The following is a 15,105-nucleotide window of genomic DNA, read 5'->3' on the forward strand; positions in this document are numbered from 1 at the left end:
CCCCCATGTCTTGCTGCAATCACCACAAAGAGCCTCTCCCTGGGAACAGTGTGTGAACTCCCTGGCCCCGAGCTACCCTGGAGTCAGGTCACGTCCCAGGACTCCAAATCACTTACTCAAGTCACTCAAATGTCCACTGAATGGGACTGAAACAACTGGTGTCACTGAATGACCCAGACTCCAGCGCCTGTGCCACAGTCTACGCCCCATGAAGCCCCCAGAGTCACACCACCCAGAGCCTGCAGTCCAGCTGTCCACAGCAGGAGGAGGCGCCTACAGAATCCGTACAGAATCCTCTTCCTGCAACCCCACCCCAGACCTCCCAGCCAAACACCCGCCCCTCACCTGGAGACCACCAGCGGTAGGATCAGCATCTTCAACATCCTCATCAAGAGCTCTCCGGGAAACTGGAAGTAACTGATTTCCTGAAAACACAGCAGGAGTTGGGGTTATAGCAGGTAGTACAGACTTCACAGTTGCTTTACAATCTTCAAAGCACCATTTCATCCGTATTCTCCTGTCTAGCCCATGGACAGCAGAGTCCATGGAGAAAACACTGGCTTTGCAGCCAAGCAGACTTGGATTCTAACCTTGGCCCCCTAGAAGTAGCTGCGGCCTTAAGCAAGTTCCTCGGCCTCTCTGAGTTTTTCTCATCTGTAACAGGAGGGTAATAACCACTTCACAGGGCCACTGGGAGGCTTAAATGAGAGGATGCACATGAAGCACTTGGCAGAAGGTCTGGATGAGAGTAAATGGTCAGTAATCACAGCAGATAACAGCTCTCCCCCACCTTTTCGCCATTCACCTGCCTAGCCTTGCTACAAATCAGTCTCATGTAACAGATGATAAGTGGCGAGAGGGCAGGGCTGCCTACTGTTCACACATTCATTCAGCCCGTACTTTGGCAGCCATCGTACTGGGCACCCAAGAGTGAATTAGGCACCGTTCCTGCACTGGAGGAATTGTCAGTCTACTTGATGAAAAGACTGACTCGTAAACAGCATTTTTGAGTCAGTTTCCCTTCTGCACTGGGTTCCCTCGCCCCACACTTTTGTCAATTCTTACCGACCCTTGAAGCAGGGCTCACATTTAAAATGCTGAAAGAGAAAGAATCGGATTGGTTTGTGAGACACCGCTCTCAGTATTAAAGAGCCCTTACTGGGCAGAGTTCTTGCGCCGGGCTTCCTCATGGGCTGCTGGTTCCAGCCTATCTGCCGGCCAAGCCCTTGCCCAGTCAGCTCTCGCCAGAGTAACCGGTCACATGACTGGCACCTAACAGCGCAAGAGGAAGGTACTCCAAAGCCCAGTTAAGTATGAATTTCGGATAAACAACAAATATTGGTTCTTTACTTACACTAAAAATTATTTGGGGCTTCCCTGGTGGCGCAGTGGTTGGGAGTCCGCCTGCCGATGCAGGGGACGCGGGTTCGTGCCCCGGTCTGGGGGGATCCCGCGTGCCGCGGAGCGGCTGGGCCCGTGGGCCATGGCCGCTGGGCCTGTGCGTCCGGAGCCTGTGCTCCGCGGCGGGAGAGACGATAACGGTGAGAGGCCCGCATACCGCAAATAAACCCCCCCCCCCCAAAAAAAATTATTTGTTGTTTATCCGAAATTCAAATTTAACTGGATGTGCTCTTTTAAAATTTTTACATTTAACTTAGTTCAATTTTGCTATTTCTGGCAATGCTAGCTTGAGTCCACTTTCCTCAGAGGGTAAGCTTCTGGGTGAGGCCAGTACGTGGACTTGCAAACACCATCTGACTTAAATTTTTGTACTTGTAACTTTTTTTTTTTTTAAACACAAAGCCAAACATAACCCTTGGTTACTGGCCTGATGCTTTGAAAAGTCGCAAATTATAGAATGTTGGTGCTGAGAAGGGGTTTTACAGATCTCCTAGTGCAGCTGACAACACATTTTACAGCTGAGGGAGCTGAGCCAGGAGAGGGAGGTGATTTGCCCGCAGAGTGAGTTAGTGACAGTGCAGGACCGGAAAACAGGCCTCCTAGTCCCCTTCTATTACCATTTCCAACACACCAGAAAATCAACTTTTAAAAATCTACCCATCGTGGCTATGTCTTTTGAATTAATTTTAATCCCTGTGTATCTTCTTTAATTTAGATAACACTATAATGATAAAAAGGCAGCCGTTCCTCACCCATCTCTATGCTTAACCCCAACTTCCCAGGAGTGACCATCCCCAACTCCTCTAGCTGTTTTTCCTTTAGTATTGTTATTTGTAAATAATATGGTTATAATGCTATTTCGAGATATATCTTTTTGACATCTATTAACTTCCCTGCCATGACAAATGAGGACTTAATTCTTACTCCTTTTTTCCTCCTACCATTTCACCATTATATCAATTTTTGGTTTAACTAATTGTCAAGGTTTAAAATATTTTGATCACAAAATATTGCTCACCATTGAGCCAACCATGCCTCCTTTCTGTACAACCTTCAGTTTTCCCCTGAAGTTAAGAATTGACTGATTTTTCATTTACCTTGTTTTCTGTGAGCCACTCATTAATTTCTTCCAAGTGTTTTAACATTGCTTTTTAAATGTCTAACAATAGTATTTTCTATATACTCAAACACATAGGTCCGTTTCTAGGCCCCTGGGACCTCAGTGCAAGAGCTCTCCATCCTCTTGTTCCAGGTTGGACAGATTGCTCTCTAGGCCCAGTGGTTGTCAGGGGTCTCTTCTTTGCTGTCATTCTGGGACTTTTTCCCATATCGGAACCCTTCTTTCCTGGATCCCTTGCCTTCTTGGCTTACTTCTTTGTTTTGCTGGAATATCTCCTTTGGTAGCTTCCTAGTAAGCGTGAATGGGAGAGAAACTTCTGAGTCTTACATAGTAAAAATTTTTTATTCTAGCTTTAACTCTGATAATAGATTGGCTATATATAAGACTCTTAGTTTAAAGAATTTCCTCTCCAAATTTCAAAGGTGTTTCCTCTTTGTCTTCTAGATTCCAGTGTTGCTTAAGATGTTGGGAGCCTTACTTCCTATTCTTTACATTAGACCCAGTTTATTCCCTCAGAACCATTTAAGGATCACCTATTTATCTCCAGTTTTTCTGTACTTTTCATGAAGACATACCATGGTATGAGATTTTCTCCTTTCTTTTTAAAAAATTCATAGTGCTGGGGTTTCCCTGGTGGCGTAGTGGTTGAGAGTCCGCCTGCCGATGCAGGGGACACGGGTTCGTGCCCCGGTCCGGGAAGATCCCACATGCCGCGGAGCGGCTGGGCCCGTGAGCCATGGCCGTTGAGCCTGCGCGTCCGGAGCCTGTGCTCCACAACGCGAGAGGCCACAACAGTGAGAGGCCTGCGTACCGCAAAAAAAAAAAAAAAAATTCATAGTGCTGTGCATACCTTTTACTTCAGAGAAATGTTCTTGTTTTCTCTGTGAAATTTTTCTCTCCATTTTTTTCTGTTAGCTCTCTTTAAAACTCTTGTTAGTAACTTGAATGTTAGACATTCTAATTTTCTTATATGTTTCTATTTTTAGCTCATTTTGTTTTACCTTCTGGGAGAGTTCTGCAGCTTTATCCCAGCTATTGATATTTTTATCATCTATTTTTAATTTCCCAAAGTTCTTTCTTGTTCTCGAATCGTTTCTTCTTTTTGCACCCTGTTCTATTTTATGGTCACTGTACCTTCTCTCATGTCTTCAAAGAACTTGAGGAAAGGTTTTAAGAGTTTTCTTCTACTCCCTGCATTGCCTCTGCTTCATTAGAGACCTACCGTTCTGTTCGTTTGGTCTTCGGCTTCTGCTTGTGTATAAGTGTGACACACTAAACTGCTGTGTGCATGAGTGGGACTTGTCAACTGATGGCTCCTCAAGGAAGGCTAACAGGTGAAGATGTAGCTTTTTCACTGGGGGCAGGGTGAGATGGGGAGAATTTCCCTTCACAGCAGAATTTGGAGATCTTTCCTCTGAGGCTTCAGTGAGACAAGTCCCTTCCTGCCTCTGGCTGTGTGTGGGGTGGGAGGTGGGGGGATGGGGCTGTACTTAAGCCCAGCTGACAGCAGTCTTGTGGGGACCCCACGCTCAAGATGCAGATGTCCACTAATTCACCTGAAGCATGCGCCTCACCACCTCCCCTCCCCCAACGCTTACAGGTGGGCCTAACATCCCTAAGTCAACCTTCTCTGGTTCCTTGGGACAGGCAGGGGGATAGAGTTAGTGGATGAGGGGTCCCCTGATTACATGAACTGTAGGGGTCGAACTGCTCCAGTTACAAAATTCTAACCAACGTCCCTGATTTCAGCTGCATGCTTAACCCTTGCCTCCTGCAGCGCCTTGCACTTTCAGGTCCAGAGCCCTTCTGGAGTTCTCCAAGACAAACTCAGGTGGTATCTGCTATCATTCCGCTTCTACAGACACAAGATTTCAGCTTTCTGTGCTCTACTAAATGAGATCATTCAACTCTATCCACTTCCCATCCAGGAATTATTGTCATTCCTCGACTTCTTTTCTCGGTTGTCTCCGTTTGTATTGTCTTTGTTCTTGGGAGTTTATATTTTTAAACAATTCCATTACTACAGTTTTAGTGGTATCCCAGGAAGGAAAGAAAAATGGGTACAATTATAAATTCATCATGGTTTAACTGGAACTCTCAAAATGATCTATATTTTTAAATGAGATACTTATTTCCAAAGATAAATCTTGTGATTTTGTAAGTTCTTTTCACAAATAGAACATTCTACCATTTTGCACATTGTTTATGATTTTTGCCTTGTTGCATAAGCTTACAAAATAAGAAGGGTTTGGTTTCTGAGTCACAGGCAGAGATCAAATAAACAACTCCTGGATTTCAAAATAAGATGCTGACAAAGCCAATTCCTGACAAGTAATTGTTCTAAGACTCCACATCCTTCCTTCAATTTATCTGGCAGGTTAATCCAGACCAGAACTTGTTAGCGCTTCCAAACAGATGGGGAAGGCAGCTTTGGCAAAGGAGGCGCCAGATGAGTTTGGCTTTTAAGAATAGGCATTCCAATTTGTTTTCACAAAATAATCTTCCTGCAAGAAATATATTTTCGTTGCTGAGGAAAATTAAAGAAAGTGGCTTGCAAATTGTTTGTGCCATTGCCAATTTAATTCAGGCATTAGTTGAGGGTTCTCTCTGTGACACTGAGCTAGGCTCACCTTTTGGTTCAAGAAAGCCCATGTGATAGTCAGCAAGTCAAAGGCTGATGGGAGAAATAGACTCTGAACAAACAGCTCTGAAGCAAGACCTCCAGCAGCTGGGTTCCAGTGGAGGGATGAGCATGGGGTGAGTGTGGGAGGAGAGTGGGCAGATGTGGGTAGGTCTGGAAGAATTTTCATAAGATATGGGATCTATGAGGCGGTTCTTGACGTTGGTAGGACTTGGACAGGTGGGTAAGGGAGGGAGGAGTAAAGTAACACTCACTAAGCACCCGCTGTATCCAGGCACTGATGAATCCTTGTTTACTCCTCACAGCAATTCTAGCAGACATACAGTCCCACCCTTTTCCATTTTACAGATAACGAAACTGAGCTCCAGAAAGGAGACAGGAGTTGGCCTAGGACCACACAGCCATTCACTAGTAGAGTCCAAGTTCAGGGTTCCTCTGACTCCAGAGTCTATGCTTCTTCCTAAATAACTGATAGCACCTTAACAGTGTAACTATAGTAATAGCGGGCTCGATTCCCAGAGAGGCGTGTTTTCCTTTTAATGGAAGACGAAATCTGATACCTTGAGCCCCGGTTGTAGAGAACATATTAGATATCACTGAACTGCAGGAAGAGGAATATTATGAAATAAGGAATCTTCCAGAAGCCCACTGACAAAAACTCTCCTTGACCAAACTTTAGACCGGCCATTCTGAGCCCTCTTTTCAACTAAGCCTCATCCTTTCTTCATCCTGCTTCACCCATTTGTAGCGTAAACCCTGCTAAGTCAATTTAGTGAGAATCCCCCCAACTCTGCCTTCAACAAAGACCTTGTTAGTGGGTTTAGCAAGACTTCCCCTCCCCTATCCTTGATGTCTCCTCTTAGTAATTTTCTAGTCACTGACCTCACTGTGCTCATTGGCTGTAAATCCCCAGCTGCAGTTGCCGTATTTGAGTTGCTCCTGATCGCTCTTCCCTGTCGCCATGGTCTTAACACCTATCACAGTAGTCCTGAATAAAGTCCTCCTTACCATTTAACAGTGTTAGAAAAGTTTTGCCTTCGACAGCATGAGTGTCCCTCCGTCTCCCGCATGAGATGAGCGCTAAGTGAGAAGAGGGCCCTTCCCCAGGCAAGGCATCATCACCCTTGCAGTTACACAGGCCAGAACCCTGGGGGCCTGCATTGCCTCCCTGTCCCCCCAACCCCACATCCAATCAGCCACCACATCCTGAAGCTACCTCTTTGGGAAACAGTTCTCAGATCTGCCCTGCTCATCCCCACTGTCATGTCTCACCCTTCACCTGGCCCCCTGCCAGTCCCGCCACTACCCCATCCTCCACTCAGCACCAGAGGGATGTCTCCAAGCTCAGGTCTGACCATGTCACTGCTCAGAGCTTCTCATGGTTGCCCCAAGCCCGTGCTCGGTGCTGGGATCTAGAGGCCTGATGGCCCCTGTGCTCTAGCCCCTGCCTCACAGCGTACATTCCAGCTGCTGTGAACAGCTTGCTCTACCTGCCCCCCCCCAGCCCCCCGCAAACCTCTCATGCCCCTTTGCCTTGCTTCTGCTGTTACCTCTGCCTAGAATGCCCATTCCGGCTCTCTGCCCGTGAGCTGCTTTAGGAGGTATTCTCTGATGCCTGCTTTGCATGCTTATAGGATCCCATTCTTCCCTCCCCTACAGCTCTTAGCCTGTGGTTATTCCAAGAAGGCATCCTTACCTCTCTTTCACCTGGAGATGCTGGTGTGAAGCCACTTCCTCTCTCACTCTAGTCCTGCAATGCGTTTATCACACCCACTTCACAGAGGAGAAAACTGGGACCCAGAGAGGCAAAGTGACCCACTGTCATGCCATCGGGGAGCCACGGAGTGGGAATGTGACCCCCAGATTCCTCAGGCCCACCCAGCCCTCCGAGATGGGGACCCGTGATGCCCCGCATGGCTGACCTGTGGTGAGAGGTGCCGGGTCCTCAGGAAGAAGCCGAGGAGGCAGCCCACGGTGACAGAGAGCACAGACAGGATGAGCAGTCCATTCCGCCTGCACACATCCCGCCCTCGTGCCAGGATGGCACCCAGCACCATGGCGAGCCCAGCCTGCTGGCCCAGGGCACAGCACCATTCCATGCACGGGAGGCCAGCCCGGGCACAGGGTCCTGGCTGGGGGCTCTGGCTCCTCAGCCGGCAGGTGGTCAGGGTTGCTAAGCGCTAGTTGCCAGCCCCACGGCCATGGCCCGCGTGGTTGCCCCAGAGGGAGGCCACAATCCTATTACCAGCTGCATCATTAGGAGCCGGGAGCAGATTAGAGCCTGGGAAATTAGAGCAGGCCATGTGGTTGGGGGATCAGACCTCAAAGCCAAGTGCTCCTTTTAGAAAGGGGAGGGGACAGGGGACTGGTGGGAGGAAGAAGAGAAACATTTGTTTGGTTGGTTTGATTTTTACCTCCACTTCATTCCAGAAAGCATTGAAGGCAAAGCAATAACTGGCAATAATAAATAACAATAAACTAGCAAAATAATGAATAACTAGCAATGCTAGCAATCGTCAGCATTAAGCATTTATTGTACACCATGTGCTGTTCTAGACACACATTACTTGTATTAGCACATTTAATCCTAGCACTAAATCCAAGAAGTAAGTACTGTAAGTATCATTTTACAGATGAGGAAACTGAGGCAAAGAGAGGTCGGGAAACGAGCAGGTTGTGTGGGAGTCCTGTTCCAGTTGCGTTACCTGTGTGAACGATTGGGAATCATCCCAACAACTCCAGGGGTCCAACCTTCATTTTACTGAAAGTAAAATGAGATTGAGACCCCAGGAGCCAGAGTCCCTTGGCCATGGGACTCCGGCCAGAGCTAGCAAGTAGCAGAGTGGAAATCAGGCCTACGTTGTTTGGTTCCCACCACGTGTACAGGTGGATGGGTTCAAAGGTGCTTCTCAATATTGTGGGGAATGTAGGATTTGAGTCCAGTGGACCCGAGTTCAAACTTGGGCTGTGTTACCCGTTGTGAGGTATGTCCTTCAGGGCTGCTTTAAGCCTAAAACTGGGAACGCTGTAGGTTCTCAGGGCTTATTATTTTTAGAGACGACAGTGCCCAAGGGACCTACTTTCAAGTCCCAGCTCTGCCACTTACTAGTTGTGTGATCCTGGAGCAGCCATTTAGGAGCACACTGCCTCAGTGTGCTCTTTCCCCAACCAAGCAGACATAATAATAGCATCTACTTTGTTAGGGCTGGTGCAACATTCCATCCAGAGAACATTTGTGAAAGCAGGAATGAACTGCAACATGCCAAGCAGGGAAATGGCTGTTAGGGTCACCATCTATATTTAGCGTTTTTAGATAAAGGTGTTTTTTTGTTTGTTTTGGGTGGGGTTGTTTGCTTGTTTTGTTTTGTTTTTTGCTATTTCTTGTGGCCTGGCCTGCCCTTTAAAGCCAGAGGGAATTAACTCTCGTCTATTTCACCAGGAGTCTGTAATCTCATTAGGGGCAGTCAGATGACAGCAGGGAGCTCTGTCTGTGGGTCTGTGGTGGGCGGTGTGTGCACAAGGCTGCCCCCCCTGACAAAGGGGACGGGGCCAAGAAAGTGGCAGTGGACTGCAGTGCAGGCCCCGAAGCCATGGGCAGAGCCCCGAACTGGGAAGGGACCCTCAGATTCTGGTCTCAACCAGCTCTGTGACCTTGCCCTCTCCAGACCTCAGTCCTGCCCTCCTTAGAATGAGAGAAACAGCCTAGCTGCTTTCTAAGGATCCCTTGGTTCAACGAGCCAAGCTTCCAAATCCCCTGCTCTTTGCCAGTAGCTTTGTGGGTGTGGGGATGGATATAGGCTCTGAGGGTGATTTTTTTCCCTCCAACTCTGACTCTTAAAAGCAAGAATCTACTGATGCACCTTCAGCTCCAACAAATGCCTCATTTTCCGGTTGACCAGGTGGGTTAGCTGCTGTCTAAAAGAGGAAACATTCTGAATAGATATTTGGATTTGCACTTAATGTTCAGGCCTGGCCTTTAGCCGTGAAGTAGGTGAGTTTGGCTCTTGCATTTCAATTCCAAGACTCTGGATCCCATGGTGCCCTCACAACTGTCCCTGCCTGCCTCCTGTCCCTCACACTCTGACATGACCATGTCCCAGGCTCCAGGCCTTTCCTTCCGTTGCTCCCACTGTCTTCAACAGGGGAAGTTACCATTCACTCAAGCAAATGTTCTTATAACACCATCTCATGTCATCCCTCCTGGGTACTGGGGAGATACCAAGACTATTGAGGTGCTCTAGGAAAGGACTAACTCACACCAAAGTGTAAGTGACTGATAACAGCATACTAAGGATATTTGCAAATCAGATAGAAAGCTCCTGGATAAGAACCCTTTCATAGCTCCCCATTGCCCACAGAATCAATTGTCTTGCAATGTTACTAGATGTGCACAAATTTTTCCATAATTAAAAACAAGTCAGGAAAAGTTGGATGAAATAAAGTTAAGCCCATTCTTTACTCCAGGAAGCTCAAAATCAGACTGCTCAAGTTCATATCTTAGCTCTACCACTTACCAGCTGTGTGACCTTTACCCCCCTATAAAATTTCTTAACCTCTCTCTAAAATAGGAATGATACAACAGGACCTAGTTCATAGGGTGGTGAGGTGGGTCCGATTTGGTGATGCCTGCCTGGTGCCTTGCAGATACTCACAGGTGGTTACTATTAGTTTTAGCAAAACCTTTACAAAATTCACATATGTCGGAGGGAGTCTCCACGTGGGGGACACAGAAACCCAGCCCTCTTCTGGAGCTGAGAGTTCCATGGGCCTAGTGTTTGGGGAATACACACTGGAACACTGCTGCCCCCAGGATGAAGTCCCTGGCTCTGAGGTCCTCAGGAGCTTTGCGCACCTCTCCAGCACACCGCCTGGGCCTCCTCGGCATCATACCTTGAGTTCCTATAATACCAAACAACTTTGAGTTCCTTGAGCCCTGCATCCTCTCTCAGGCCTCCACACCTATGCTCAGGCTATTTCCTCTGCCTGGAAGGTCTTTGTCTCTAAAGTCACAGGTCAAATGCCCCATCTTCCCTGAAACCTTCGCTGACCTCCTCAGATACACACACCCTCCCTCCGCTCCCACTAACTCAGGCCCTTCCTCAGTCACCACCGGGGATTAACCCCAGTTCCCGCCCCCAGTTTTTTTTTGGCCGCACCACACATCTTGTGGGATCTCAGTTCCCCGACCTGGGATTGAACCTGGGCCACAGCAGTGAAAGCCCGGAATCCTAACCATTAGGCCACCAGGAAACTCCCCCCAGTTCCCTTTTAAGTGGCTCTGACAAGGAAGTAAAAATCTGTGAGGATCAAATTAAGTCTCTGTTATCGTGTTATTTGGAAACACCTTGGTGGATCATCCTCAAAGTTAGAGGGGAGCCCGGGGGAGCCCCAAGGGGCAAGGAGTTGCCCTCCAGAGCAGCGGAAACTGATGGGCAGCAGGAAGCCCGGGAGATGCTTCTTGGGAGATTTGAGCTGCACTGATTAAGATGCTATGGACAGAGAAGATAAACAGTGTTGTCAAAAAAGAGCCCCAAATCACAAGAGCTGCCCACTCTGCAGGAGTGAGTTTGCAGTCGGACTGTTTCTCACCATGGCAACCCTGTGCAGGATGTGCCACGGTAGACAGCTGCAGGGTCAGTTTATTTGCTAATTATTAATGATTCTCCAGGGCCGGCAGAGGGGTCAGTTCAGCTCAGGAAGGTGGGTGGAGGAAGGCTTCTCGGAGGAGGGGTCATTTAGTCAGAGACCTGAATGAGCCAGGAGTTAACCTGGGGGTGGGGGGCAGGCACTGGTCGAGGGGGAGGCAAGAGGAGATCTTGTTCCAAAGAGGGGCCCAGGCTGGAGATGCAAGAGCTGCTTCTGGGAACCCTTGACCCAGTGGGCTGGAGCGGCCAGCAGGCCTGGGGCCTCACTCCTTCCACCATGTATCAAGTGAGTTTAGGTTGAGCTCTCTGAGCTCCCAGCTGGGTTTATGGTGTTGACAGCTCTGGGTCTGTTGGCTGCTTTTCAGAGACATACCAGAGGCGCCTTCATCTCCTCCCTGACACGTCTCCCAGCTCATTGTAGGCTGGGCCCTTCTCGGAAGGTTTTCTGTGGACAGCTAACCCAGCTGGGTGTGGATTCCTGTGAGCGTTAGTCACCGAGGGGCTGTCCGACCTCCGCTGAGGCTGGTCCTTTCCTGTGTTTGCCTCAGGATGGGATAAAGTGACATTCCTGTGACAGTCGCCTTCCTTCTTCCATTTCCAGCCCCCTGTCTAGATTCTTCATCTATAGAAGTGGCCTCGAGCACGCACGAAACCACTCAGTTGCTGTTTGTTGAGCACCTATTATGTGTCAGGCTCTGCCCAAGAGCCTCGCACCAGTCAAGTGTTGAGGTACAGGAGAAGGGCACAAGTGCTGGTTCTGTTCAGTCCAATACAGTAGCACTACTTAAAATGAAATTAATGAAAACTAAAGTTTAAAATTCAGTTCTCTGAGATGAGATGTCCCAGCTCAAGCAATAGGGCAGAAAAAAGGGGCAAATTCCTCCTTCCTCTGTCCTTTTGTTCTATCCCAGCCCTCAACAGATTGGAGGAGGCCCACCCACACTGGGGAAGGCCATCTACTTTCCTCCATCTGCTGATCCAAATGCTAATTTCAGCCAGAAACACTCTCACAGACACACAGAAATAATGCTTATCCAGATATCTGGGCATCCGCTGATCCAGTCAAATTGACACATAAAATTAACTACTGCAGTCCTTGAAAAGAGTTTCTGGTCACCTGGTGTGTGTAGACTTTGACAAGGAGAGCTGGTGCCAAACCAATGTTGTCATCACTTGAGCCATTGAATCAAATAAATGGACTGCTAGCCACACCTACATAAATTTGGGACTTGTTCAAGCACGCACACTTAAACTTGCTTCAGTAGAGTTTTCTTCACTGAAGACAACACTGATCAATTTGTAATGTGATTAAAATGTTACGATAACAAGGAGAATATATGTCCTGACATAAAAAGATAAAAAATAATAAACAATAACAGTAAGAGGAAAAAAAAAAGAATTTAGAGGTGGTGATAGCAGAGCATTAAACCAAGCATGGAGCCCTTCTGATGCCCATGAAACCAGTCCTGTTTAAAAGACTGGCTGGTGAGGCTTTCAAGAACCCAAGGGCAAGAGTAGAACTGAGCTGCAGAGACCTTCTGAACTAGGTGCTCAATTGTTACAGAATTCTCTCTCTCACCCGCTCTCCTTTCTGCCTGTCTGATCCATTCATTCATTCTTCCTTCAACACAGGTTTACTGACACCTCGTGTAGGATGGTGATTAAGAGCACAGACTCTGGAACCACATGACTGGTGTTTGAATTCCGGTTCCTAGACCAATGATCTGTGTGACTTTAGGCAAGTTACCCTGTGTCTCAGTTTTCCCATATGGAATATGGTGATAATATTATCCTATCCTATAGGGTTGTTATGTGGATTAAATGAATTACATGTGTGAAGCACTTTGGACAGTTGTCTGATCATAATAAGCACTATATATTTGTTCCTATTATTATCATTATTACTATGTTCCAGGCATATTCTAGGGATAAGGCAATGAACAGAAATAGTCAAACAATCTCTGCTCTCATAGGGCTGACGTTTTGGTGGTGATATTTGTGCTACATTATTCTTTCTCTAATGGAGAAAACGGAGCATTTCCACTACTGCTCTGGTCCAGGTGGAGGAAACATGGCTACCAGAGCTCCCTTTCACTCCAAGTCCAAAATTCCCAGGGTAGGTTCTGATTGGCCCAGCTTAGACCAATCATCTGTGGCTAGTAGGGGCAGGGGGCAGGGTCACATTGTTGAAAATTGCTACTTTCATGGAAACCCTGTAGATGTATGTGGTAGCAATTAGAAAAGTGGACTGAATAGACACAGCAAAGTAGTACATTATCCTAGTCATTCAGCTCTTGGCTTTCTTTTCTTTCTTGTATAAAATGCCTAACATCTTATCCCCTGTAAGGCTGCTCCAGAACTTAGGATCAGCTGCTCAACTTTCGCCATTGCTCTGCCTTCTCTGATGCCTCTCTCTCCCCTTTATGGCAGCAGGCACCTGGGGCCCCACCCACAGTGGGCTCAGAACAGACTGCAGGCCACCGTCTGGTCCAGGTGATTTCTTACTCCTCAGCCCACTGCTTCTCACTTGTTTGGGCCCACAAGGCCACCAACTTAGTGAACCAGCATTCAACACCCAGGCTTAAAGACCACAAGGAGCCCTAGACATTCTGGAACATTCTCTGAGGCCCAAAGAGAGAAAGGAACCTGGGCAAAGTCACTGGAAACTAGGTGTCAGGTCAGGAACAGAATTGGGGTCTTCCTCTGCCTACTCTTCCGTCTTCCCTAAACCCGGGAACACTCTGCAAAGAATCGTTCTGCTGTGGGCTGTTATTTTGCAGCCTCTGTCTCCTTTATGGTCTAGACTTTGCTTCTACCTCCTAACTTGCATGGCAGTAACTGTATGGACCCTCTTCTGGGACAAGCCCCCTCCCCTCCCCCTGCCCACTGATTCCTGTACAACCTGTGTCCAGGCTCTTGCTGCCGCTGCCTCTGGCGGTCAGATGCTCTTTTCCTTTGGGAAGGTGCTGAGGTCAGTGGTTGCTGAATGGGAGAGGCAGGGCGGGGGACACAGGACAGCTGTCTGCAGAGCCACAGTGGTCAGTGACTGGGGAAAGACTTGGGGAGTTGGAACCACAGATGTTAGGGAATCAGATTAAGAAATTGAGCAGGGAATGGATTCAGCCTTAGTTTCTGATGAAAGCTGCGGTGAGAGTAGGCCAATGCACAGAGGCTCAGGACGGAGGGTGAACAAGTTAGGGGAAGGGCAAAGATTTAGGTTCCTGTTCCAGTACTGAGGGATGCTTTCGGGGAAGTCATTTGACCTCCCAGAGCCTTAGCTTTCTCAGCTCAAGGATGACTCCTTGCTTCATGAGGCTGCAATGGGGCTGTGAGACAGGCAAACACAGTGGTGGGGAAGAGGGCTTTGGTGTCAGACAGACCTGAATGTAAACCCAGCCCCACCATTAACTAGCCTTGTGACATTTTAGACGTGTGGCCTCACTGCTCTGAATCTGTTTTTCCTCACCTATGAAATGAGGATATTAATTATACATAACTCATAGGGCTTGGGGAAGTTTCAATAGAATCTTACATGAATAATAATTAATACAGAGCTTGGCACGTACTAACTGCTCAGTAAATGGTTGCAAGGTATAGAGACCCCAATGAAGAAAACTTAAACTTAAAAGAGCAATTTATTCAAAAGCTCTTGAACCTTCCCTCCTTCCCACCACATCCCCATTTCACAATTGCTCAGCGTTTTAGAACCTGACAACCACATATATCTAAGAATGGAATAGGCTACCTCTGAAGGCAGTAAATTCCTTGTTCCCAGAGAAAAACAAAAAAAGCTGGGAGGTGTCTTGGAAGGCACATGACAGAAGGGATTCAAGCAACTAATGGGATAGGGGTGAGGGGAGGAGGGCACTGGGCTACAGCCCTCAGCGATCTTTTCCAGACCCTCTCCCACACAGAGTCCACCCCCACCCCAGATGTAGAGGTGGGTGGTGACCACTGAAAACTCTTATCTGGGCAACACTAAGGAAAATCCTGCTGAGAACCGGCCACCAGGAAAGTCCACTGTAGACAGGTCTCTCCACATCATCACACACACCTGTGTTTGGATTTCCCCTTCGTAGAGCCGGGGGCTGGTCCTACGAGAGGAAATGGCTCAGGTGGCTGGCCAGCGGACTCCTTCAGTCACAGCCTGGCCAAAGAGGGATCTGCAGTGATCACAGAGAATCTCCAGGCCAGAGATGAGACTTCATGGGAGCAGCAATGAGGAGTTCAGGGAAGCAGTTCACAAACCTGCCCTCCTGGGCCTTCTCAGACAGCCAGACCAGACATTAGACCTGGGC

General features: G+C 48.0%; 1 protein-coding gene across 2 annotated transcripts in view; it reads right to left on the bottom strand.

The window, feature by feature from the left end:
- Window positions 1-7,234, bottom strand: part of SLC1A7 (solute carrier family 1 member 7) — a gene marked incomplete at its 5' end in the record, with an annotated part of 46,737 nt that extends 39,503 nt beyond the window's left edge. Inside the window, 2 exons of one of the 2 annotated variants that reach the window (XM_079927675.1) lie at window positions 346-425; window positions 7,085-7,234. In XM_079927675.1, coding sequence (XP_079783801.1) covers window positions 346-425; window positions 7,085-7,219 — 215 coding nt within the window. The remainder of the gene's footprint in view (window positions 1-345; window positions 426-7,084) is intronic. The other variant, XM_079927676.1, reaches the window with a different exon arrangement.
- Window positions 7,235-15,105: the final 7,871 nt, after the last annotated feature.

Source organism: Stenella coeruleoalba (genome assembly GCF_951394435.1).
Source record: "Stenella coeruleoalba genome assembly, chromosome: 1".
Lineage (NCBI taxonomy): Eukaryota > Metazoa > Chordata > Mammalia > Artiodactyla > Delphinidae > Stenella > Stenella coeruleoalba.